The 25940-nt window shown below is 39.6% G+C and overlaps 1 protein-coding gene across 3 annotated transcripts in view; it reads left to right on the top strand.

The window, feature by feature from the left end:
• The first annotated feature begins 9869 nt into the window (after positions 1-9869).
• The window catches only part of hspa12a (heat shock protein 12A), a 55709-nt gene continuing 39638 nt past the window's right edge, over positions 9870-25940 (top strand). For all 3 annotated transcript variants that reach the window (XM_057848743.1, XM_057848742.1, XM_057848741.1), the window contains exon 1: positions 9870-10139. In XM_057848743.1, the coding sequence (XP_057704726.1) occupies positions 10109-10139 (31 nt within the window). In that variant the 5' untranslated portion in view covers positions 9870-10108. The remainder of the gene's footprint in view (positions 10140-25940) is intronic.

Below are 25940 nucleotides of genomic sequence, written 5' to 3'. Positions count from 1 at the left end.
TTCACGGAACAAAAGTAAATTAAAAAAAAGTAATAATATAATAATAATAATTAATAATAATATCACTATTAATCAAATAGATAATAACTAAATAACCCTCCTGAGTTCTTCACAGAAAAAGGCCAGAAAATAAATAACACTATTAGGGAAAAATAAAAAAAAATGCTCTCTGGTATTGTTCAGGGGGCCGGACCAAATGTCGGGGCGGGCCGTATTCGGCCCGCGGGCCGTAGTTTGGGGACCCCTGTTAAAGTGTATTATTTACCAATATATTGAAATGCATGCCTTGTGGTTTTTATGGTGCTTTCACGCTCAAGTGGGGGGCGCCCTTGCGCTTCCTCACGCGAAGAAGAACGCGCTCACGTGAAGAAGAGCGCGCTTACACGCGAAGAAGAAGAAATGCCGCATCCAAGCGAGTGAGCGAGTTAGTGAGAGAGGGAAGCGCTGCGATGACCCTACGTTCTTTGTTAATGCTTGTAAAATATCTACAGAGGCAACGCCTGTATGTATCATCTGTTGTGTTGTTATTGTGTGTTTCCACTCATGATCGGACACTTAAATCCAGTTGTGTAGTGGTTTGAACGATGTGCTAATGCTAGCGAACGCATGCTAACTGTTTTGTTATTACTGAATTAACAGCTAATCACGTTTACGTTGATGCAAACCTGTTTGTTATTGGGGACGAAACTGATTTGTTTCATTTCTATTTTCAGTTTTACTCTTCAAGTGATGGTTGAATAAAGTCAGCAAATTATACCAACGTCTTCTGTGTCGTCATTTCGGAGTTTAGCTAGCTGTATAGCTGTCTCGGTGAGGACAGTGCAGTCTATTCCCTCCCGATGCAGTTATCTCCACCTTGCAATGATTGCAAGTCGTTTTGTTGTAATTTTTCCTCGTGAAGTGAAGACAAACTTTCGAACGTTTAAAACCTACGTGCTGTCATTGATATGTTTACGGCTGCAATGCTCGTGCTTCGTGCTAAACCATCGTAACCTTTCATTTTCACCCTCTTTCCTGGTGAAGTGTAGCCTAACTTTGGAGCGGGTGGTTCTTGGCGCCATGCTAGTTTGATGCGTTTGGACAACAAGACAGTCACGACGCAATATGCGTCTTCAGGACTCGTTAAAGGGATCGTTAAGGCTTTTTCATTGTGATGTCGAGGCCTCGAAACACTAGGAACCGGTTCCGAATTGGAATCGGATTTCGATTCCCATCCCTACTCATGTGGTAGAAAGTTTTTGCCCAAAATATCAACTTATTTTTTCTTTTATTTACTGCATGTTTTCAACAGCTAATAAATCACTCATTTTTCACATCAGAAACTTAACACTTGAGGAAAACATGCTGAATCATTTTAATTTTACTCAACAAAAGCAAAATTTGCATTTTTCTATCTAGAATCAGTTATAAATAATTTATTAATAAATTATTAATCAATTATATATACAATCATAACTTATTATAGAATAGAATAGCCCTTTATTGCCATTATACAATTGTACAATGTAAATGTGGAGCATCTCCCTTTACAGTGCAGGATAAGATAAGTTAAAATCTCAAAAGTGACCTGCAAGAATAAAGTATGAAATCTAAATAAACATTAATATAAAATGCGTATGAGATATAAAATTCTGTCAGACTTGCAGAATTCAGTCTTATAATAACATACTAATAAACGATGAGAGGTAGGTACAAACTGAAGGCGCTCCAGCATTAGGAAATAAAGGGCTATGAAACAAAAATGATACAAACGAGAAACAAGAGAGCCAGGCAAAATGCACTGGAGTTGACAACTACAACAAAGGGCTATGCATGAGGCACAAAATAACAAAGAACTATGGCAGAATAATATGAACAACTTAGAATATCTTTGGCTATGGACTGGCTTTGGTGGCAACAAAGGGCGAAGACACTTTGGCACAAGACTAGGGATTGACAAACAATTTAAGCACATTAGGAATGGGGTACAGGTGGGAACAAAAGGTAATCATAATCAGAGACAAGTGAGAGAGACAGCAGGAAGGGTGAGTGGTGGAAACAGGAGGGTGACGCTTCAAAATAAAACAGGAAGAGAACAATATACCAAGACATGACAACCCTCACCCAGGTGTGACAAATTCAGGCAGTGCAAATAATCAGTGTGGTATTACCCGGATATGAGCCTCGTCTTTCAACAATCACATAGCCTTTTCTATGGCTTGCGTTTTCTGGTCAGCTTCTTTGACTTGTACAAGTCCCTGTTCCTCGCCACCTCCTTTCTGCCCTCCTCGACGCTGCTACATTTCCTGCCGGTCTGCCACTCCAAGGCCTTGGTCTTCCTCACTTCTGAAGTCACATTCTTGGGGAAGTTTGCACCAAAACAGTTGAAGAGGGACTGCCAGGAACTCCAGTAGGTGCTCTTGTGCTTCCTGCAAATCAGGGAGTCCCACAGCGACATTCCGATGGATACCATGTGGGCCGTGGGGAGAAATGGCCGCTTGAGGACTGCCCGGCCCGTCTCCAGCTCTCCCTTGTCCTCTGGAACATCTCCAGGCTGTGTCCCTGTGTTCCTGCTTGACGGCGACCGTGTTGGGGTTGACGACCACAATGATGACACTCTGCTTCTCGATCGAAGAGCGCGCCAGCACCTTCTGGGTCAACTTATAGCCGGCCTCTCAGGCTCCTAAAAAACATGTTTGTTTTAGAAAGATAGGTGTTTTGATTTAATTTTTTTATAAAGTGAATAACGCTGGCCATTTACTTCAGCCCCAGGACACCTGGGCAGCACCTTAAAGCCGTTGTTGTGGAAGCTGCCGTAGATGTTCTTCCAAAGGTGCACGGGGCCAAAGGATTTGAAGATCTGCTTGTTGCCGTCGGCGTAGGCGTTGGTGTAGGACTAGGTGCCCTTCGGGGAGCTCAAAGCTGGTGTAGTAGCCGGCATTGTTGGCGTGACTGTCAAAGCTGACCGAGTGGAAGCACAAACAAAGAGCTTTTTCCGCTGATAATTCTTGTGAATAAATGCTTAAATCCCTAAATTAATAAAAAAAAAACGGGCAGATAGCAGTTTTTTTACATAAATATTTCGAATGTGCTGCTAGTTTAGTCACTGTGTAGTTTAGTCACTGTGGTCGCCCCCTTAGTACAAGAGAGCTTTTTGTGTTGAATATTCGTGTGAAAAAATGCTTAAATCCCTGAATTCTTTGTAGATATGGATGTAAAACAGTCTCAATTCTTCTCGATCCTTGGTTTAAAAAAAAAAAAAAAAAACGGGACGTTAACAGTTTTTCTTACGTAAATATTGGGAATGTTCTGCTAGTTTAGTCACTGTAATCGCCCCCTTCGTAACACAAAGAGCTTTTTGCGTTGAAAGTTCTTTTGAATAAGTGCTTAAATCCCTGAATTCTTTATAGATATGGACGTAAAACAGTCTCGATTCTTGGTTAAAAGCAAAAAAAAAAAAAAAAAAAAAAAAACGGACAGTTAGCAGTTTTTTTTACATATATATGTCGAAGTATAATACCAATGCTGTAGCCCCTATTTTCTCCCATTGATTTTTTTTTACGTTTCCAAATGCATGCATGGTATGAAAAATATAATAATTACCTTGAATCCTCGAACAAATTACTCCTGAGACAATCCTTGGTGTTTCTATGCGGTACAGCTTTCGTACTTTTTCAAAAATCCAAGCTTGGGCTCACAGTGTGTTCTGTCTTTGACTGACTATTACTAAATAATGCGGACTTTGGTACAGCCTCCTACGGGAAGGCGTGATGCGTTTCACTGACATGTCACAGAATGACGAAGTGTCCGGTCGATAGATTTTTGAAGTCTGTTCATGATCCTAAGCATACCTCAACATGTACCACATCTTGGTTGCAAAAGAAGTGCTGGAAAATCCTGGACTGGCCATCACAATCACCAGACTTAAATCCCATTGAAAATCTCTGGTGGTACTTGAAGAAGGCAGTGCAGCACGCAAGCCCAAAAATGTTAATGAACTGGAGGCCTTTGCCCATGACGAATGGGCAAAGATACCTGTGGATCACTGCAAGAAACTTGTGTCAAGCTATGCTTCACGTCTAAAGGATGTTATTGACGCAAAGGATATTGTACTAAGTACTAAATTTATGCAAGGAGGAGCTAATAATTTTGAATGAATAATTTTGTCAATTAAGTAATCACAGAAAGGCCATAAATTGGAATATTTCAAAAAATACTTTTGTTATTTCAGTTGTATTTGTGTATTTGACATGTCATTTTTAAATGTGATTATAAACAAGATGAAAAATAAATGTCAAACTTGCAAAAACATTTATCTACTGTGGGGGTTGAATAATTTTGAACACAACTATACATGTACAGTACATCTAAGGAAGGTAGTCATTTCCCATTAATTTTTTTCCCCTCTGCATATTATTATGTGGAGCCCTCTATAAAATTCAACAAATATTTTCCTCAGCATTCAAGAATTAGCCATCCAGAGTGGTAAAATATAATATTTATATATTGCACAGTTAGTGTTATAACAAAAGAACAAATATGAAATGGTTATCATGTCACTGGCCTCCCAGTGTGGACTCAGCATGTTTTCCTGGGCCTGCATGGGTTCTCTCCAGGTACTCCGGCTTTTTCCCATATTCCAAAAACATGCACGGTAGGCTGATTGAACACTCCAAATAGTCCGTAGGTGTGAGTGTGTGCGTGAATGAATGGTGTTTTGTCTCTATGTGCTCTGCGACTGGCTGGTAACCAGTTCAGGGTGTACCCTGCCTCTTGCCTGTTGTTATTTGGTATAGGCTCCAGCACCCCCGTGACCTTCGTGAGGATAAGCAGTTCAGAAGATGAATGATTGTGACTGCAGATGTCACCGAAAATTCGGCGCCGAAAACCTTTGGCTGAAAATAGCTAAAAATTCATTGTAGGTTTTCGGTTAAAAGGCTGAATGTTTACCACCGAAAAGTGTGAAGAACCTTAGTCCTCTTGTGATGACATCATCAAAACACGGCAAGATAATGCTGCTGGCTCACAGCCAACATGTCTGCAGTTTGGAAGTATTTTGAGGTATCAAAGAAATATATCAATTAATAAATGAAGGGGAAAAAATTAGTTTCATCGCTGCTACACACTTTCTGAAGTTGCTTTCCATTGACGTCCCACGTCACATCGAGTACAGTGCATTTTAGCCCGTGCCTGAGTAGTTTGGAGTTTATTTGTATACTGTTCGTTTGATTATAGTAGTATAAATGAGTACATGTGTATTTGCTGTGGTTTAGTACAATATGTTTATAGCACGACCACTTCCTTTTTTGTCACTTTTTTTCCACGGCTTCCACACACCCCTCTGCTAGTCGCCGTTTAATCAAGCCGGGAGCGACTTCGCTCGGCTTCGTCGCCACTAGAACTCAGCCCGCTCGCCCGACTCACTCGTTCAATTCCGCTAGTTGCACAAGAAAACAAAACAACAAAATCTTATTTTAAGGAACATGAGATATTGTAATGGCGTTCTAAAGAGCTTTACTAGTTTTGTCGAGAACAGAATAGCTTTTTGATATTGTTGTAAACTGCAGTTCCACACAAAAATACTTTGGGATCTCATTTAACTGAGAAAATCTGACAACATCAGCAATGCACCCTCCCATGGGGTTTCAGAATTGGCACCTTAAATCAAAAGTCTTGAGCCTCTGGGGTTGTAGAACCAATGTTAAGGCAAAGAGCATTAATCGGAAAACAATGAAATAAAATAAAAATAAATAAATAATTATATGCAGGTGTATTTTTCTGCCTTTCATTTTTCGCTTTTTCGGCCAAATGTCTGGAATATTCGGTTTTTGGTTTCGCCCAAAAATTTTGCTTTCGGTACATCCCTAATCATGACATCCCAACCTGAATTGATCACATCTAGCTTTCTAGTACAGTGCTAGCTAGTACATGTTGACAGAATAAGAGAACAGTCACACAGGAACCAGAGAATAGAATGCGATAGATAGCATACTAGAAGACTGCAAAAAGCTGCATCTGAGTCTGAAAGTGACATAATCTTCTGTTCGGAGATTTTTTGTGGGAGGGGCCAAGACAGCTGAAGAATGCAAAGTAATTACAATATAATTTCATTATTAAAGAGCATATGAGACCAGAAAAAAAGTCTTAAATGGCATTATTATGTGAATTAGAATCATATTTTGAGGCGATTCGACTATATACAACAATTTAGCAAAGCGCAGATGACGAGAAATTAGTCTTTTAATCTGCCGGTTAGCCACGCCTACCATTACAGGGCTTTAGCGTCCACAACAGGTGGATGACGTCAGCGGTAGACTGGGCTCATCGGTTTTACTATTCAGCCCATTGAAGGGGAATTGTTCAGAACGAGGAAAACGCGACGAAGAGAGCCGCAAAATGTCATTGTTTCCGTCTCTCTACTCCAATATTTTTACAGGATATTCTTTTTATGCAAGTATTTTTCCCCAATAGCTATATAAATGGCTTGAGAAGTACCAGTCAGCCCGTCGAGGGGGAACTATTCACAATGAGGAAAACGCGATGAAGAGAGCGGCAAAATGTCATTGTTTCTGTCTCTTTACTTCCATATTTTTACAGGATATTCTTTTTATCCAAGTATTTTCCCCAATTGCTAAATAAATGGCATGGTCAAGACAAATAACAGTCTTGTGCTAAATGGAATATGAAATAATAAAAATCCATTTATTCAAGACGACATGGCAAAATTACTACATAATGGTCAAAACTGTCGACTTCACCTTTACTGTCGCACCTCCCGAACGATATTTTATGACACCTAAATCGGACATATGTCATTTCCCTTCCCCGGCTTCGGAGCATGTAGGAGTGACAGCTAGCCGACATGCTAACCCGAACCGAGTGATGTTTCAAAGTCTTCAAAGTGGAAAATCACACAAAGCTATCCTGGATTATTTGACATGACGACCCGGTTGTCGAATGTCTTAGCGGATCGGCAAACCGCCCGGCGGAGAGCAATTTACAGTTCGTTCCCCGGAGGAGGGTGGCTGGAGCTAACGCAGCTAACGTGCTGCTGCTAATGCATTAGGAGAGCTTTTTACATGCCTATCAATGATCAAACGTAAGTAGTCCTTCATTTAAAGGAAGTTTGTAGTGTTTACTTTGTAATCGCTGTATTCGTATTTGACAAAATACAAAACAAGATGTTTACTCACTTCCTCGTAAGTCCAATGGTCCCACAGTAAATATCCACGGTGAATGGGAACCTTTTGAAACTCCAAAAAGGCGCATACGCCTCTCCCTCATACAGAATGATTTTTCTGCAGCCGTTTGGCTGGCGTGATGCGAAAAATAAACGTATTAATCCGCAAAATCAGCTGAATCCTTCGTCCTCATACACAACAGTACACTGTAGCGTGAAGAGGACGTCTTCTACCGTACACGTCACAGCGCCCTCCTCCTCAATGCAAGACCGAAGCCGGAAGTCACTCATTTTCCTGGTGCGGGATTCAAAAAACTAAATAAATAGAGCGATCGCTTCCACACACATCCAAGCGGTCCATATCATTCAGGAGCATAAAATACCGCGTGTATTATGAAATAAACATGCTTTTTCGTGTCAAAGGCACTTTAAGTGTTTTCTGTCACTTTTTTGGATGGATATGTGTTCAAAATATGTTCTGCTATTACTTTAAAATCACTTGCTGTCAAATTTCATAACACATTTGAGTACTGCCCATTTTGGGGATTGATTGAGCTCCCCTGAATACAATTTCACTATTTCAGCACCATTCAAAATTGACGGTTTATTTATTGATTTTAATGTTTGCGATGCTTAAACAAGCTGTCTACGGCATGTACAGTACAATACCTGCTTGAAATGTAATACTTTTACCAGTTATAAAAATAAATAAATAAAAACGGACCGTGTCTTAGAAGTAGTTACTGTAGTTCCACCAATCCTTCTATGCAACATGAACAAGATGTCTGTCCATCTGTCTGTCTGCCTGCCTATCTGTCTGTAATGTCATTACGCTGTGCTTTTTGCAAAGAATTTTGCATATTTGGTACATGTCATGCTTGTCTTCACCTCATCAGATGGCCTGCAGACCTGGCACCTCTTCCTTATGCATCCTACAGCAACCAAGGAACAAGAAGCTCATGTTCACTTTACTATTGTGCATTTTTACTAATCCCATTCACGTACAACTCACACTTATTCTCTTACAGTATGCACACACTTACTAGTACATACCTCATGCGCTAGTGAACCAGGTGACTCAGTGTGGCTGCAGCGAATGGGATCCTTGACAGATGCTGCCTGGAAGTGTGGTGTCACATGTGACATTACCAGATCCTCAAGAAAGATGTAACATCTTGTATAACCTTGACACATTCTAGTCAGAAAATATCTTAGTCCAGATGACAAAGGCATTGAAGGCCTTTTACCTCTAGTTTGATTACGGAGTTAAATAAACCTGAACAGTATCTAATAAAGTCAAGTTTATTGATATAGCCGTTTCACAACAGCACAGCTAAAACAACAAGCTTACAGAGCACATTACTGAGATGAAGACAAAATAACAATAATATCCATCACAACACTTCCTGTCTCTTCTTACATCCTATTTGATGATTGTGTGTGCATGTTGACTTGGCTTAAGTTTTTCTTTTTTTTTTTTTTTTTTTTTTCTTATGACGCATGGGTCTCCCCATGCACTCCTAGGCCTTGCTCAGAATTTTTAGTCAATGCAGATTGAAACTGGATGGCTCTTTTGTAGTCTGAACAGTCACAAAGCACAGAAATCCAATTTATGAGAAACGGATTGAAACAACATACCAGAGGTAGTTTTATATACGATACGAACAAGATGCTTCTCAGTCTGAACAGCTCAGTTTAGACTGTCCTTGACCTCACTCTACGCTGAATGATGCCTTCATTGCCACAGCAACCTGTAATGTGGCCCAATCTGAATAGGCCCAGATCCAATTTGGACACCTAATCGGAAAATAGTGTGAAAAGTCAGCCCTAAAAATTCATATTTTAGGAAGAAACAGATATACTTGCAGTCTGATTGCAGCCATCCACCTCTGTCATACTCACAGCAATTCTATATTAACATCATTTGCCAGAAAAAGCATGTGAATATTTGGATTTCTGAATAAATTGGTCTTGAAAAATGCTTCGATTCTTGAATCAAGTTTAAATAATTACAGGGCTTCCAATTAATTAGAATTTTTATTTTCATTTTGGAATCTAATCCCTAATGTATACTGTACATTCTGTACATTAGCTCTGGACTGATTCCTCACTGTTTCTTAGAATCTTTTAAACACCATGAGTTGAGACCCTTCATGGAGCCCCAATCCAAAGAAAGATTACTATTAAACGGAAGAAGTCACAGACAATGTTTACACATAGCCAGGATAAGCAAGAGGATTCTGGAGTTGCCTAGCCAGTCTCCAGACCTCAACCCAAATGGCTCCCCATAAGAGTGGTGGACTGGGGGGGTTTGAATATTTTTTTCAATGAGGTAATAACAGAAAGGCCATTAATCTGGAATATTTTCAAAAGTATTGTTGTTACTTCAGTTGTATTTGTCTATTTTACAAGTCATTATTTGATGTGATCATTAACAAGATGAAAAATGAACGTCACACTTGCAAAAACACTTATCCACTGTAGGGGGTTAATAATTTTGAACACAACTGTATATTGTCTGTTCTATCATGCGTAGAGGGGGATCATCAACACTATAATGCCTGGAATAGAGCAAAGCAGTCAGCAGGATGTCCTGCGCAAAGCTGCAGTAATAGTGATCTGCACTTCCAGGCCAGGACAGGCGAGAATGTGATGGGCGGGGCGTTGAGAGCAGCCGCAGCAATGTGGGGTCCCAACATCCTCTGTGTTCCTTGCCACCCTCCCTACACTCACTTCAGAGACCTCCTGCCTCTCCATTTCTCCCCGTGTTTTAGCCTCCGGACAGGACGCGGCAAAGGGAAGTGAAGTGGCAAGCACCCTTTGCCCCCACTTCGCTAGTATTGTTATTTTTCCCCACTTCTGGATCGATTCTCCCAATAAAACGAGACAATTGCTTGGTGTAGCTGTATCGGGGAGAAGGCTCGGGAGGAGGCTAATATAGGAAGCTCGATGACGACGAAAGAGGAGAACATTATAACAGGTAAGCTAATTTAACATACTTTGGTCATCATTTATAGCATGTGCACGGATACGATTCGCGCTTCGTTCTGGCGGTCAAAGTGCTGGAATAACATTTCTTCTTTAAAATAACCTTAATCAGCGTATGTAAGCTATGTCAATATGTTTTCAACAGCACCGAAAGGTCGCCTTTCTTCGTTTTATGAACGAGAACTGCAGTGTGTCTGGACCTCGCCTACTTTGGCCATACCAATCATCACTGCAGACATCATCGTTTGCGCAATTAAAACTTAATCGTTTATATTTCACTTAAGTATTTCGTGTTATTTACAACATATTCATGTTGACACTTGGCGCTTCCTAACGGTACAGAGCTGGATCATGGCCCATCCCACTAGAGTTGAGACACTGCAGCAAAAAAGTCTGCACCATGTATTCAGGTAGCGCAGTGGGCCTGGCTGCGGTGGGTGGGTGATAGTTCTCAAACCTTCATTATCCTAACACTTAAACACTTAAAAAAATGAACCGTACAGATCAACAAAAACGGTTTTAGGGAATATATTTCAATTACTATCCCGAATTATCGTCTTAATGCACTATAAAGTTAGGAAGTAACTAGAAGCACAGTATAGATAAACGGGTTATACTTTATATAACCTTGAATCTGAATTACATTTGTAAGTGGTTCAGTTACCTTGCTAACATCAAATATACATTTTACTAATGTAATTACTGCACTACATTTATGAATCAGTGATATTTGTTCATGGAACCCCCTGCAACCCCCCTTTAGTTAGCTGATTAGCAATTGACTCTGTACTCCACCTCTTGCCCAAAGTCAGCTGGGATAGCCACCTGTGACCCTCGTGAGGATAAGCATACCTTCCGGAAAATGGACGAATGGACATAATTTTCCTGACAACATGTAGTTTATCTGTTACTGGCTGTTAACTGCTACATGCTAGCAGGGTTGTCAACAGACTTGCAGGGGCCCGGGGACAGGAGACCATTACAGGCCTCCCCCACACCACCCCACCCGTGCCACCGGCTTGTCACGACAACATACGCAGTACTTTTAACGCTTTGCAAGCAATAACTGTGTAAATTTTCAAATTATTTAATTTAAAATGGACAGTTAAATTTAACAGACCGTAATGTGATGTGACACAATATAAACAATTTCCATCTATTTTCCCTTGTAGGCTACAATGCAATACAACTGAGAGTGCTATGCCTGCCTGCCTGCTAAGCAACAAAACTGTATAACTAAACATCCTGTGCCTGCCCCCTCCACATCCCTGGGGTTATCAAGCCCTCAAACAGTGATGTGCCTTTTTTGGCAGCAAAGTCATTTGTAACATTAGTGAAATCCAGTTTTTGAGCAAGCTCACACTTAATGGAGAGCATGGCTAGGTTGTTAAGCTTGCCCTGTGATATGGTGGAGCGTAGGTAGTTTTTAAAATTTATTTATTGTTTTATATTTCCATTTTACTGAAGGCTCGCTCTCCTCCAGCTACAGTAACTGGCAACATAAGCGGATCTACTATTCAGGTGAAGTAGAAGATTGCCTTATGCCCCCCAGTGGCGCCTCCAGAAATTTTTCATAGGGGTGGCCAGATGGGGCCACTTAAAATCTTGGGGTGGCCAAAACTAAAAGCCATAATTTCAGTTTTTCATTATATTATTGCAGTAAAAAGTTCAGGGGAAAACTATCAGAAAGACTTAAGGACACGGCTACTGATATACTTTGGTGTATTGTGTAACATTTGATGTTACTAATGATTTAATGTGCATAGTCCATAACTGTCCAGTCAACATTTTGAGTTCCACAACAATTCTGTTTTATTGTGTTATGTATATATTATGCATAAGGTGTACATTTAACTAGGGCTGTCAAACGATTAAAATTTTTAATCGAGTTAATCACAGCTTAGAAATTAATTAATCGTAATTAATCGCAATTCAAACCATCTCTAAAATATGCCATATTTTTTTGTAAATTATTGTTGGAATGGAAAGATAAGACGAGACGGATATATACATTCAACATACTGTACATAAGTACTGTATTTGTTTATTATAACAATAAATCCACAAGATGGCAATAACTTTATTAACATTCTTTCTGTGAAAGGGATCCATGGATAGAAAGACTTGTAATTTTTAAAGGATAAATGTGAGTTTGTATATTGTGACTAAATATTGCCATCTAGTGTATTTGTTGAGCTTTCAGTAAATGATACTGTAGCGACTTAACTGTTCTGCCCAAATGCATGATAGGAAGTGGTGCAACCATGACTGTGTGTGGTGGCTGCAAATGCTGTATCTTCTCTGCGTTGGGTACACTACAGGGTGTTAAGAAAAAGATCAACTTCTGTCATTCTTCCCCACGTCGCTTCCCACAATATTTAAAGCTGCTGTGGGAGAGATGACAAAGCTTTTGCCAATTAAAAGCACGGCCCCAATGAATGCTTGTATCTACTCCACTCTGCCTCATGCCTCTGTATATAAGTAAAACGGCGCTATTGTAGTCTGTTTGCGGCAATGCGTGAATGAATCGTACTGGGAATGCGTTAATTGCGATATTTTCACGTGATTAACTTAAAAAAATTAATTAGCGCCCGTTAACGTGATAAATTTGACAGCTCTATATTTAACAAAACAAAATAAATGCATTCATTTGGGAAGAAATGCATAACTGAGGCTGCAACAATCTAACGATATACTGGCAAGCGGGGTGGCCAGTGGCCAACCAATTAAATTCGTGGCGCCACTGAAGCCCCCAACCAGCAGGGGGCCCCTCATTGTTTATTTGTTATTAATTATTGTTATTTCCATGATTATTCGTACTTTATTACAGAATTTAAGTGTTCGAAAATGGTTTTGTGAATTAATAAGCGTCAACAAAAATGTCATTGTTAAATTAATTTAAAAAAAAAAAAAAAAATTATTAGATTAGTCGACTAATTGTAAAACTAGTCGGTTGACTAATCAGGAGAATATTTGTTGTTTAGGACAGCCCTAGTTTACCGGAACATATTTCCTCCACACCCTTCTCACCTTTTAACTCCTGACCTAAGAAGAGGTTGCCTGGCATGGCCAGACTGTTCTCCCTGTGTTTTTCAAACACTGAGAGTACAGTCTGGGACCCAGCCCATTAACGGCCTCTCGAGCAAGTACAAAATCAATTGACAAATCATATTCGTTTATTTGCGTGACGTGTTCTTGACGAGCAACGTCACTCTTCCGCGTCGGAGGTTGTCTCCACAACAACACAGATGGTGAGCAGGAGAACCGAGAATATGTTCCAATCCATGGTAAAATCAGTTTTAAAAGACCAAAAACACATCGAAACAAGTCATTGACAACAGTCTGTCTCGCGCTAGCCATGTTGAATAAACGCCGCTCTCCTCGTATGTTTACTTCCGCGCGCAAGTCCCTCGTCCCGCCCGTCGCTGATTGGTCCACTCCGCTGTCCGTTTGCTGTGGCTTGCTCCGCCCTGGAAATTTTATCCGCTTAATGGTGGCCAGACTCAATAGCTGGAACAGCGGTGAGTCTGGAGTACCAGGCTAATGAAGAGGGCCCCTGGATATGTTCGCCTTAGGCCCCAAAATTGCCATGTCCGCCACTGACTGGCAATAAGGCGTTATATTGCTGCCATATATTGCAACCAGTTTTGCTCGCTCAGAATAGAGGCAGCACAGGTGTGCAGAAATTGAGCGAGAGCAGGAGGGGTGTTTTCAGTGCTCAATCCATTATTGCTTGCTCAAAATAGAGGCAGCAATCAAAATCCGTTATTGCTCACTCAGAATAGAGGTAGCAAAATAACGCCATATGGCAAAGACAAGAAAATGCGTAGCAGTGTGCTACGTGTGTGCACGTGTGTAACAGTGTTCTTCGTATTAGCGTTTGCTATAATACACAGTAGGTTGTAAACCCAAGATGAATCCAGCCGCCGGACCCGAGTCTGTACAGCCTCACGCACCTGCTCACCACAGACTAACATATATCCCTGATCTCCCATCACATTCTCTCTCCTCGGCTCAACGCGAGCAGCATGTCTTGTCATACCGGAGCTGAATAGGCTACTACGTATGTAGTGTAGCCTTGAGTGCGCCAGAGCGGGGTCAAACCATTCTCTGCTAAGACAGAGGGGGTAGAGGGGGCGTTGTACAAAAAAAGAAAGAAAAAAATATTCGAAATATTTAATATGTGAAAGTTTTTAAGTACAGTATATATTGAGTGGAACATAATATTTAATCAGACAATGATTTAAATAAAAAAGAAATATGTGAATGTAAAGTAAAATAAATTAAGGATCATTCAGGGGCCCCTATGGTCCTGAGGTCTGGGACAACATACCCGGTTGCCCCCCCCGTCGACGGGCTTGACTGCTAGCAATGCTAATAGTAATCAAAACCTTTCTGTACACCATTTTAGAAAGCTTATGTATTGCTTAAAGTGCATATGACAGGAGAAAAGAAGTCTTAAATAGCATTATTATGTGAATTAGAATCATATTTTGAGACGTTTCGACTATATACAACAATTCCGCAAAGAGCAGATGACGATAAATTAGTTTTTTAATCTGCCGGTTAGCCACGCCTACCATTATAGGGCTGTAGCGTCCCCAACAGGTGGATGACCTCAGCGGAATAACGATTTCATCTGATTTAGTATGCAGCCCATTGAGGGGAAATTATTCAGAACGAGGAAAACGCGACGAAGAGAGCCGCAAAATGTCATTGTTTCAGTCTCTCTACTCCAATATTTTTACAGGATATTCTTTTTATCCAAGTATTTATCCCCAATAGCTAAATAAATGGCATGGTCATGACAAATAATTGTCTTGTGCTCAATGGAATATGAAATAATAACAATGCATTTATTAAGGACAACATGGCAAAAATACTCCATAATTGTCAAAACTGTCGAGTTCAGCTTTAGTGTCGCACCTCCCGAACGATATTTTATGCTACCTAAATAGGGCTTATGTCATTTCCCTTGCCCGGCTTCGGAGAATGTAAACAAACCAAGAGGCGTGACAGCTAGCCGACATGCTAACCTGAACCGAGTGATGTTTCAAAGCCTTCGAAGCGGAAAATCACACATAACTAGCCCGGATCATTCACGTGACGACTGAGTTGTCGATTGTCTTCGCCGATTGACAACCCGCCTGGTGGAGAGCAATTTACAGCTCGTTCCCCTGCTACTACAGACAGGAGAGCTCGCCGGGGAAGCAGCTGGACAATGCCCGCCGAACAAACTGGCCGATGTCGGAGGAGCATGTAGCTGCCAAATGGTCAACACGAATATGGCGAAATAATGCTTTACTACACGGCAAAGACGTAAACAACAAGAGTCATACGAGAGCGGCTGCAGTTGTTGTGCAGCTTACATGTGCAGCTTATGTGTATGAGGACAGCTTTTTACATGCCCATCCATGATCAAACGTAAGTAGTCCTTTATTTAAAGAAAGTTTGTAGTGTTTAGTGTTTACTTTGTAATCGCTGTATTCATGGCTATTTTTAACACAAAGTTGCAATATCTGATCGGTCGGGAAATTTGACAGAACACCGGGCACATGAAGAAGGCAATAAGCCAAGTATAGTGCTCTCCTGGCTGGGGGATGTGCGACAAGCCGCCGGTCATCGGCTGAGGGGACAGGGAGCATGTCAGCCACAAAATATCCACCAGTGAATGGGAACCTTTTGAAACCCCAAAAAGGTGCACACGCCTCTCCCTCGCACAGCAAGATTTTTTTGCAGCCGTTTGGCTGGCATGATGCGAAAAATAAACATATTAATTTGCAAAATCAGATGAATCCTTCGTCCTTTTCATACAACAGTATGGCTGTATAGTGAAGAGAACTCCTTCCTCCGTACACGTCACTGTGCCCTCTTCCTCAATGGAAGACCGAAGCCAGAAGTCTGTCATTTTCGTAGCGCGGGATTCGAAAAATTGGATAAATATATCGATCGCTTCTTCACACATCCAAGTGGTCCATTTTATTCAGGAACATAAAACACAGTGTGTCATATGAGATAAACATGCTTTTTAGCATCACTGGCACTTTAATTCATCTTTATCGCCACAAAAAGTTTTTTTAAGCTTTTTTTGCTTTGTACAGTATAATGAAAAATTATTCATCATATGAAAGATAATACATACTGTTATAGATAATTCCTGCTCACAGCAATGCAATAATGTAAAGTTTGACTATAAATGTAAAGAAATCTACATACCACAATGTGTCAGACATTGCTCAAGTATATGAAACAAAGGAAGGATATAACTTACAAACGATGCTTTTTCAAGGCACAAATACCGACATGAAACACCAAGCAATGTCTGCCAAAGTTAGCTTGTCTTTTAAGACTCCATGTTTACTATGAGCTTGTGTGGTCATGTGGTAACGTCTGTAGAATGTGTTGGAACCTAACAAGAAGTTACACTTAAGCGCCACTATGAAGCGGATTACAAATAAAGACAGACAATCAGAGGATATGACAGAAAATTTAACATAGTGTGTTTAGTAGAGCTTGGAAATTTAATTTCGCAAATTGGGGTACTACTTAAATTATACAATTCATTAATAAAGCTGTTTTGAGTTTTGATTAAATATTGCTATTTCACAAAAGCGATACCTCATGTTCAATTTTCTTCCATTATTATTCATGGATCAGTTAGGATTGTGGTGTCTGCAGAGAAAAAAAAAGACTGTCAGCTGGTTCAGTAATTACGTCATTAAATTTTATTGTGGCTAACTACCCTCAAATGTGGCTTGAAGATTTTTATACTGTTTAGCCACATTGGCTATGACATTTCACGACTCAGCACCAACCCTGATACAAGATGCTGCACTATCATGTGACTTGTCATTGCAGATTTATTATTCAATGGAGGGGGTTGTCATTTCAACATTACTACCACTTAGAAACTCTGGCGGACCAAGAGTGCAAAAATGAAAATAAATATACAATTAAATACATAATTCAATTTGTCATTAAAATGTTTCTATTTCAATATTTATTTAAACATATTAAAACTCTGCCCTCCCCATCCCCCCATCTCCCCTAGTAGGGTGGGTGGCTGTTCATCTCAAGCTCGGGTCCTCTAGCAGAGGCCTGGGATCTTAAGGGTCCTGCGCGGTATCTTTGCTGTTCCTAGGACCGTGCTCTTCTGGACAGAGATGTCTGATGTTTATTCTGGTATCTGCTAGAGCCTCTTCTCCAGTGTGGGGGACATGGCCCGTAGTGCTCCTATGACCACAAGTACCACTGTTGCTTTCACCTTCCAGGCTCTCTCCAGCTCTTCCCTGAGCCCTTGGTATTTTTGTAGTTTCTCGTGTTTCTTTTTCCTGATACTGCTATCGTTGGGGATGGCTACATTGATCACAATGGCTGTCCTCTGCTGCTAATTCATGATGACGATGTCCGGTTGGTTGGCCACGACCATTTTATCAGTCTGTATCTGGAAGTCCCACAGCATCTTAGCCCGCTCATTCTCCACCACCTTGGAAGGTGTTTCCCATTGCGATCTAGGAATCTCCATTCCAATCTCTGCACAGATGTTTCTGTACACTATACCGGCTACTTGGTTATGGCGTTCCATGTATTCTTTTCCTGCCAGTATCTTAGACCTTGCTATTATGTGTTGGACTGTTTCAGTGGCCTCTTTGTGCAGCCTGCACCTGAGATCCTGCCTGATGTGGTATATCTGGGCCTCTATTGCTCTGATGCTCAAGGCCTGCTCCTGTGCTGCCATGATTAGTGCCTCTGTGCTGTCTTTCAGTACAGTACTCTCTAACCATTGGTAAGACTTCTTCAGATCTGCCACTTCAGTTATCTGTTGGTGGTACATCCTATGCAGAGGTTTGTCTTCTCATGGTGGTTCCTCCAACTCCTCCTTTTCCAGCTTCAAGAGCCTGAGACATTTACTAAATGCTTCATCTCATGGGGATGTATTCGTGGAGCTTTCATCTTGGATAGTTGTCCTGATGCTGCTGATAATATATATACATTTCACTTTCTACTTATTTAATTGTTGCACTCTTGTTCCCCAGAAGGTAGAGCGATGATTTTTTTTATCTGTCACAGTTGCTCGTCAAAGTTTCTGACGTCTGATTAGTTGCTTAGCAAAGCGAGTCCTAGCTAGTCGATCTCAGAAACCTAAGGCAAAGGGTACGTTACGTACATCCGAAACTTAAAGTGCATGTGACACGAAAAAGCATGTTTATTTCATAATACACGTGGTATTTTATGCTCCTGAATGATATGGACCGCTTGGATGTGTGTGGAAGCGATCACTATATTTATTTAGTTTTTTTAATCCCGCGCCATGAAAATGAGTGACTTCCGGCTTCGGTCTTGCATTGAAGAGGAGGGTGCTGTGACGTGTACGATAGAAGACGTCCTCTTCACTATACAGCATACTGTTGTGTATGAGGACGAAGGATTCAGCTGATTTTGCGGATTAATACGTTTATTTTTCGCATCACGCCAGCCAAACGGCTTCAGAAAAATCATTCTGTATGAGGGAGAGGCGTATGCGCCTTTTTGGAGTTTCAAAAGGTTCCCATTCACCGTGGATATTTACTGTGGGACCATTGGACTTAAGAGGAAGTGAGTAAACATCTTGTTTTGTATTATGTCAAATACGAATACAGCGATTACAAAGTAAACACTACAAACTTTCTTTAAATAAAGGACTACTTACGTTTGATCATTGATAGGCATGTAAAAAGCTCTCCACATGCACATTAGCAGAAAGTTAGCTGCACAACAACTGCAGCCACCCTCCTCCGGGGAACGAACTGTAACTTGCTCTCCGCTGGGCGGTTTGCCGATCCGCGAAGACAATCGACAACCCAGTCGTCATGTCAATAAATCCAGGCTAGTTATGTGTGATTTTCCGCTTCGAAGACTTTGAAACATCACTCGGTTCGGGTTAGCATGTTGGCTAGCTGTCACGCCTTTTGGTTTGTTTACATTCTCCGAAGCCGGGGAAGGGAAATGACGTATGTCCGATTTAGGTGTCATAAAATATCGTTCGGGAGGTGCGACAGTAAAGGTGAAGTCGACAGTTTTGACCATTATGGAGTAATTTTGCCATGTCGTCCTGAATAAGTGCATTTTTATTATTTCATATTCCAATTACAACAAGACTTCTTTGTCATGACCATGCCATTTATTTAGCAATTGGGGAAAATACTTGGATAAAAAGAATATCCTGTAAAAATATTGAAGTAAAGAGACAGAAACAATGACATTTTGCAGCTCTCTTTGTCACGTTTTCCTCGTTGTGAATAGTTCCCCCTCGACAGGCTGACTGGTCCTTCTCAAGCCATTTATATAGCTATTGGGGAAAAATACTTGGATAAAAAGAATATCCTGTAAAAATATTGGAGTAGAGAGACTGAAACAATGACATTTTACGGCTCTCTTCGTCGCGTTTTCCTCGTTCTAAATAATTCCCCCTCAATGGGCTGAATATTAAAACCGATGAGCCCTGTTTACCGCTGACGTCATCCACCTGTTGGGGACGCTAAAGCCCTATAATGGTAGGCGTGGCTAACTGGCAGATTAAAAGACTAATTTCTCATCATCTGCGCTTTGCTAAATTGTTGTATATAGTCGAATCGTCTCAAAATATGATTCTAATTCACATAATAATGCCATTTAAGACTTTTTTTCTCCTGCCGTATGCTCTTTAAGGTGGCAGTGTTAAGCAGTACAAAGGGGTTTAGGTAGTCTCGATTCAAACCAAATGTTTTTAGAAGATATTTTGATTTTCTGTGAATGGCTTGTGTAGTAGCGCAGTGTGTCATGACTGCATTGTTGTCAGGCTGTTTCCTTGTACTGTGTTTCTGGGCATTAGGCCAAGTTTGTCAGAGTGAAGCAATGAGAGAAGGGGGGCATTGGGGGTTTGCCTCTTTTCCTGCATGGCATGAATAAATGGGACATCAGATGGGAAAAAGAAACAGCACATTCTCTGTCTAAACTCATTTTTCTGCAGCCCCTCTGATGTAGAATGAACATGGTTCTTTGAGGGCTTTATGTGTGTGTCACCTCAGTTTTCTACGAATACAGAATTTAATTAATTTCCTTTCTTATTACAACAGGGGCTTTGCTTTGTCTTAGTACTTTCAGTCTTTGCAAGCACTGTTTTCTGGAACAATCTTCTGTTGTCCAGATTCAAACTAGCTGATGTATATTCAGTTATTGACCTGGAACAAACCAAGCCAACTTTTGAATCAAAGTATGCATGATGAGCAGGCACAGTGTAGAAAATCCATGAGAGATAATGGATAACTCTGGTGTTTTTGTCAGATGAAAAGAATGATCTTTTAAGAAACCTACATGAAAAGAACATACAAAAGCAAGCAAGTTATTTTGCTGCCTTTGATTTGCAGTCTGAGCGTAATCATTGCCAAAAGTCCAACTAATTCTTGGTGAAGACCAAACAAAGCTAGATCATTATCATAAATGGTAAGATGGTAAGTTTATTACACCGTTTGTTCCAACAAACAATTAAGAAATAGTTATGACCAAAAACCAAGCTGTTCGTCAGCACACTTAGCTTTACAATGGCAACTTTGCAAAGCACATGGTCACATAAGGAAATCTGTAAAGTAATTGCAGTGGTACCTCTATATATGAAATTAATTGGTTCTCGAAGTAGTTTCTTAACTTGAAATTTCTGTAAATAGATACATACTTACTATGTAAATAATCTAGGGCTGCAACTATCGAATATTTTAGTAATCGAGTAATCGACTGAAAATTCTATCGATTAATCGAGTAATCGGATAAAACAAATATATTTTTAGGTGAAGAGCAATTATGAATATACATGAGAAAACAAGACATTTCATCTAATCTTGAACCATTTTCAGTCAATCAATGTCTTTATTTTCGATGTATATTGTTGAAAACAGCCAACAATTGCATCTCAGATGTAACTAGAATAAAAAAAAAAGACAAATTCACTGCTTTCATTCAAAAAACCTTTAGATCTTATTAAAAATATATATATATATATTTATACTTAAAAATGCCATTACGCTTGATAACACACATCACTTAAAAGTTAGGATTTTTTCCCACGTGTTTCAATTGAATTTCTATTTGTGTCAAGCCATTTTTAAGTTCTAGTTAAGTTTTAAGTTAGTCTAAACTGTAAGTCCTGATAGGATTTTGTGTTTTTGCAGTGTTCAAGATAAATGTATGATACAGGCTGTATTGGAGCACATTAGGGACCAGTGCTACTTGGTGTTTTATCCAGCAATGACTACTAAGCTAAAATTGATAGTTAGCATTATTGAGTTTTTATTTTACACCCTTATCACTCCACAAAGCTATGTTATGTTAAAGCCTGTATGTAAGACACGTTAGCCACGCATCGAAAGTGGTCATAATTAATAGAAACCTAGCCCTCCGCAGGGCTAACGTTGCGTGAGCTAGTGACTCAGACAGTAACGTTAATCTTATTTTTTAGCGCTTAGCGCTCTTTATTAGCGCTTAGCGCTCTTTACTAGCGCTTAGCGCTCTTTATTAGCGCTTAGCGCTCTACTGCTTTAAGATGGCCGCTGTTTATTACCTCTGCCCAGACGCGGCCGAGTCTATCATATTGCATCTAGTTCAACATACATGTGATCTCTATGAGACTCCTCAGATGCTACCTGCTACCAACTTAACATCACGCGGGCTAGTTTTTAGCAACGTCGGCGTAGTTTGGAGCGGCTGTCGGCTGCGGAAATGTTTTTTATATTTTTTTATTGCTTCTTCCTCTACGCACGTGACGTCGGCGCGTTGTCCCGCATTAAAAGTAGTCCGAGCGAAACGTGATGCTTAGAGCTGTCAAAATAAACGATTACTCGAGGTGAATAAAATTACTCGGATCAGTTTTTAAACTCGAGTTACTCGAGTTGCTCGAGTATTCGTTTCAGCTCTAAAATAATCTGTTCCAAGCCCCCCAAAATTCAGACATAAATCTTTTAAAATGTTTTTAAATTGCATTAAAGCATGTAACAAATACATGTTATGATTAGATTATTGCACTATACTCATAAAATCTGATCTCTGCATAATGTAAAAAAAGAGAATAAAGAATAAAAGTAAAGCTGTTGGAACACGGAAGGCGAATGAAGAGGACGCTGGGATAAACACATACAGTCGAGGTCCCTCTCAGCCAATTGGATGCCTGCAATGCTAGGGAATAGCCAATGGCAGGGCAGCTATAAGCATGTGACGATCAGTAAACTCTGGGAGCTGCGAGTACCATCCATAATGTATTTTTACTAGGGCTGTCAAAGGATTAAAATTTTTAATCGAGTTAATTACAGCTTTAAAATTAATTAATCGTAATTAATCACAATTAATCGCAATTCAAACCATCTATAGAATATGCCATATTTTTCTGTAAATTATTGTTGGAATGGAAAGACACAAGATGGATATATACATTCAACATACGGTACATAAGGACTGTATTTGTTTATTATAACAATAAATCAACAAGATGGCATTAACATTATTAACATTCTGTTAAAGCGATCCATGGATAGAAAGACTTGTAGTTCTTAAAAGAAAAATGTTAGTACAAGTTATAGAAATTTTATATTAAAACCCCTCTTAATGTTTTCGTTTTAATAAATTTTGTAAAATTTTCAATCAAAAAATAAACTAGTAGCCCGCCATTGTTGATGTCAATAATTACTTACACAATGCTCATGGGTGCTGAAACCTATAAAATCAGTTGCACCCAAGCGCCAGCAGAGGGCGGCAAAACTCCATAAAACACAATTAACAAGTGAGCGTTTCACTGGGCAGTCATTTAAATTTGTCTGAGCGTGGCATCTGCGTTAATTGCGTCAAACATTTTAACGTGATTAATTTAAAAAATTAATTAATGCCCGTTAACGCGATAATTTTGACAGCCCTAATTTTTACCTTTTGTATTCGGAAATTTCTTTCTTAACAAGAGGCAATATTTTCCCGTTGAGGCGTGTCTTAACCTGAAAATTCTGTATGTAGAGACGTTCTTAGGTAGGGGGTACCACTGGACTGAAGTCCCAATAAGTGGTCTCCATTTGCATCAATTGGTACATTATATGTTGACCCCATAAAGACTTAACAAGACTGACAAGTCATTTTGATAATTCCGGGTAGCATAATGTGTGAAAGAAAACCCTAACCTCCCCGCACAGAGAGCGCCAAATTGTCAACATGGGATAAGTCTGAAAGTGTCCGACATGGGTAATTCCTGGTATTCCAAATTCTTATTGGGCAACCCATTTTCACTGATTCACAAAAAATGACGCAGGTTGAAGTAGCTCTTTTTTCCAAAACGGTCCAAAACATCAAGCAAACCTGTGTCCGGAATCATGAAGGAAGGTTATGGTCTACCTCAACAAGTCAGCAAACAGAGTGAACATGACTAAGGACTAATAATGAGCATTCAAGTGATGCAATTGGTCTGCAACAGCACTTTTTCTTTTTTATTACCGCATAAGGTTTTGAAGTATCATGTTGTTATTGAAATAAATTTACACTGAAAATGTCATTATAAATGTCCAATTCATGAAAATAGCTTGATTTACCTTGAATTAAGCCCCTTGAATACCACCTCGACAATATTGTCCCACCAATGTTCTGTTTCAGCAATGTTTGAAAAGGAAAATATATTAAGTAGGGCTGTCCCAAATGACTAATTTTCTCCCGATTAGTCAGCCGACTATTTTTACGATTAGTCGACTAATCTAATAATTAATTTTTTTTTTTTTTTTACCAATTTAGCAATTAAATTTTTGTTGACGCTTATCAACTCACAAAAAACATTTTGTAACCCTAAAATTATTTATTAAAGTACAAATAAAAATGTAAATAACAATAATAAATCACAAATAAACCACGAGTTCAAATGCTGATAGAATTAACTAGTGCAAAGAATGGAATATAAACAGATTCAGAACACTGACTTCGCCTTTCCAACATGATTCAAAACAATTGTTTAAAACACACTTAGCATTAATATTATAGTACTATATATAATAGTATTATAATAATTATAATATTCATTGCCAATCAGATTTTTCATAAAGGGTGTCATTTTAAAGGTATTCTTGGTGTAGAATCTGAATTCTGAAGTATGTGGGATTAACTCCAGAAATCGTTATTTATATGACGAACATGACATGCTTTTATTTTGAAATGTTCACCGTAAGTACGTTCGCTAAACAACTAACTTCAGCTTTACATTCCGCAAAAAAGCACTTTTTGTCATTGCATGTTGTGTCAGAGATCGATTTTTTCATTTTTCGTTTGCAAATGCTGTTAACCAGAGATTTTTCATGTTTGAAGTGTAACCTTTTAACCGCAAGTTTGCTTTCACGAGACGACTGCCAATGTTTTATAGCAGGCTAAAGTTGCCTTTTTTCCCCCATTCACCTCAGTGTAGCACCGCTAACGTTACAGTGTTTAATATAGATGTTTTCTTATTTTGTATGTCTGAACTTTAATTCTGCAGCGTGTTGATAAGAGAAAGGAACTGGAGTCTCATATGCCATCAGCACGCACGCACCAATGTACGCACGCACGCACGCGCGCAGCATAAAACGCAGCCGTGAAAATTACTGCTCTCATTTTTATTTGCCGTGCGATAAATGGACTCATTGCATATCGCGACAGGCTTAGCAACTTCAATAAAACATGTCGTTTGTTAGTTAGATGGACTTACAAACTGGGTGATGGCGCTTTAGGTGTTAATTCACGGCCGACGTGCAGCCAAGCTTGGCATTGAAGAGGGAGGACACAAGAGTGTACCCTCCTTTGTTTCTTTGAAATAAGTCAATGTTTTGGACACTATGGTGCGCTTTTTTTGGCTTTGTGCCGCTTTCCCTGCTTGCATACAGAGCGTCCGACATTCTGAACTTTCCACTCATATATTTTTTTTAACCCTTCATTAACCGTCGACGGGATGTTGTGCTCGTCGACGGATTTACGTCATCGATCACGTCGACTATGTCGACTAGTCGGGACAGCTCTAATATAGACTTTCAGTCAAACCTTTTTCACTTTAATCCATGATTATACAGCAAAAAAAAAAAAAAGTTAATGCCCTGTTTGCCACAGTGCACATAACAACATGGTGACGTTATTCAAACTACCAAAAAATGAGGAGTTAAAAAAGAACTGGGTCGACTTCATTTACTCATTCACTCCCAGCCTTTTTTTACAAGCATCCACCTTCTTTCAATTGCCACAGAATTAGGGCTGCATCTAATGATTATTTTCATAATCGACTAATAGGACGAATAATTCAACGATTAATCGATGAATCTGATCATTGGTATTTTTTTTTTTTGCAATTACCTTCACAATTTAACTTAAAGTTGTTTAAAGCATATTCTAAGTAACAATTAAGACAAAATAATATTGTATTGTGTGGTAACCACTAATAAAGGAAAGCAGAATTCAAATACAGTTCTCTGTCCATACCAATGAAATATTGGGTACTTTTTAAATAATACATTAAAGCAGTGCAAACACATTTTAGTTTCTAAGAGAAATGTAATTCCAGTAAACAACTTTTGATGGTCTCCAAGTAATGATTTTTGACTTACCCCATTCAAGTAAGAATAAAAGTGATTAATGCGATTGCTTTTATGACTCATTTGGTGGCATACAAACTAAAGGTTGCAAAGGTGATTTTGGGAGTTGACCGTCATGGCTAGAGAAATACAAATTGGATTGCCGCTAGATAGGGGTAGCCACAGGTGGTCTGTAATTCGGCTCTATAATTGCTTGACAAAGTGTATTA

Source organism: Corythoichthys intestinalis, chromosome 10 (assembly GCF_030265065.1).
Source record: "Corythoichthys intestinalis isolate RoL2023-P3 chromosome 10, ASM3026506v1, whole genome shotgun sequence".
Lineage (NCBI taxonomy): Eukaryota > Metazoa > Chordata > Actinopteri > Syngnathiformes > Syngnathidae > Corythoichthys > Corythoichthys intestinalis.
The sequence above is the reverse complement of the archived record's forward strand: the minus strand, read 5'-3'. Positions and strand labels throughout refer to the sequence as shown.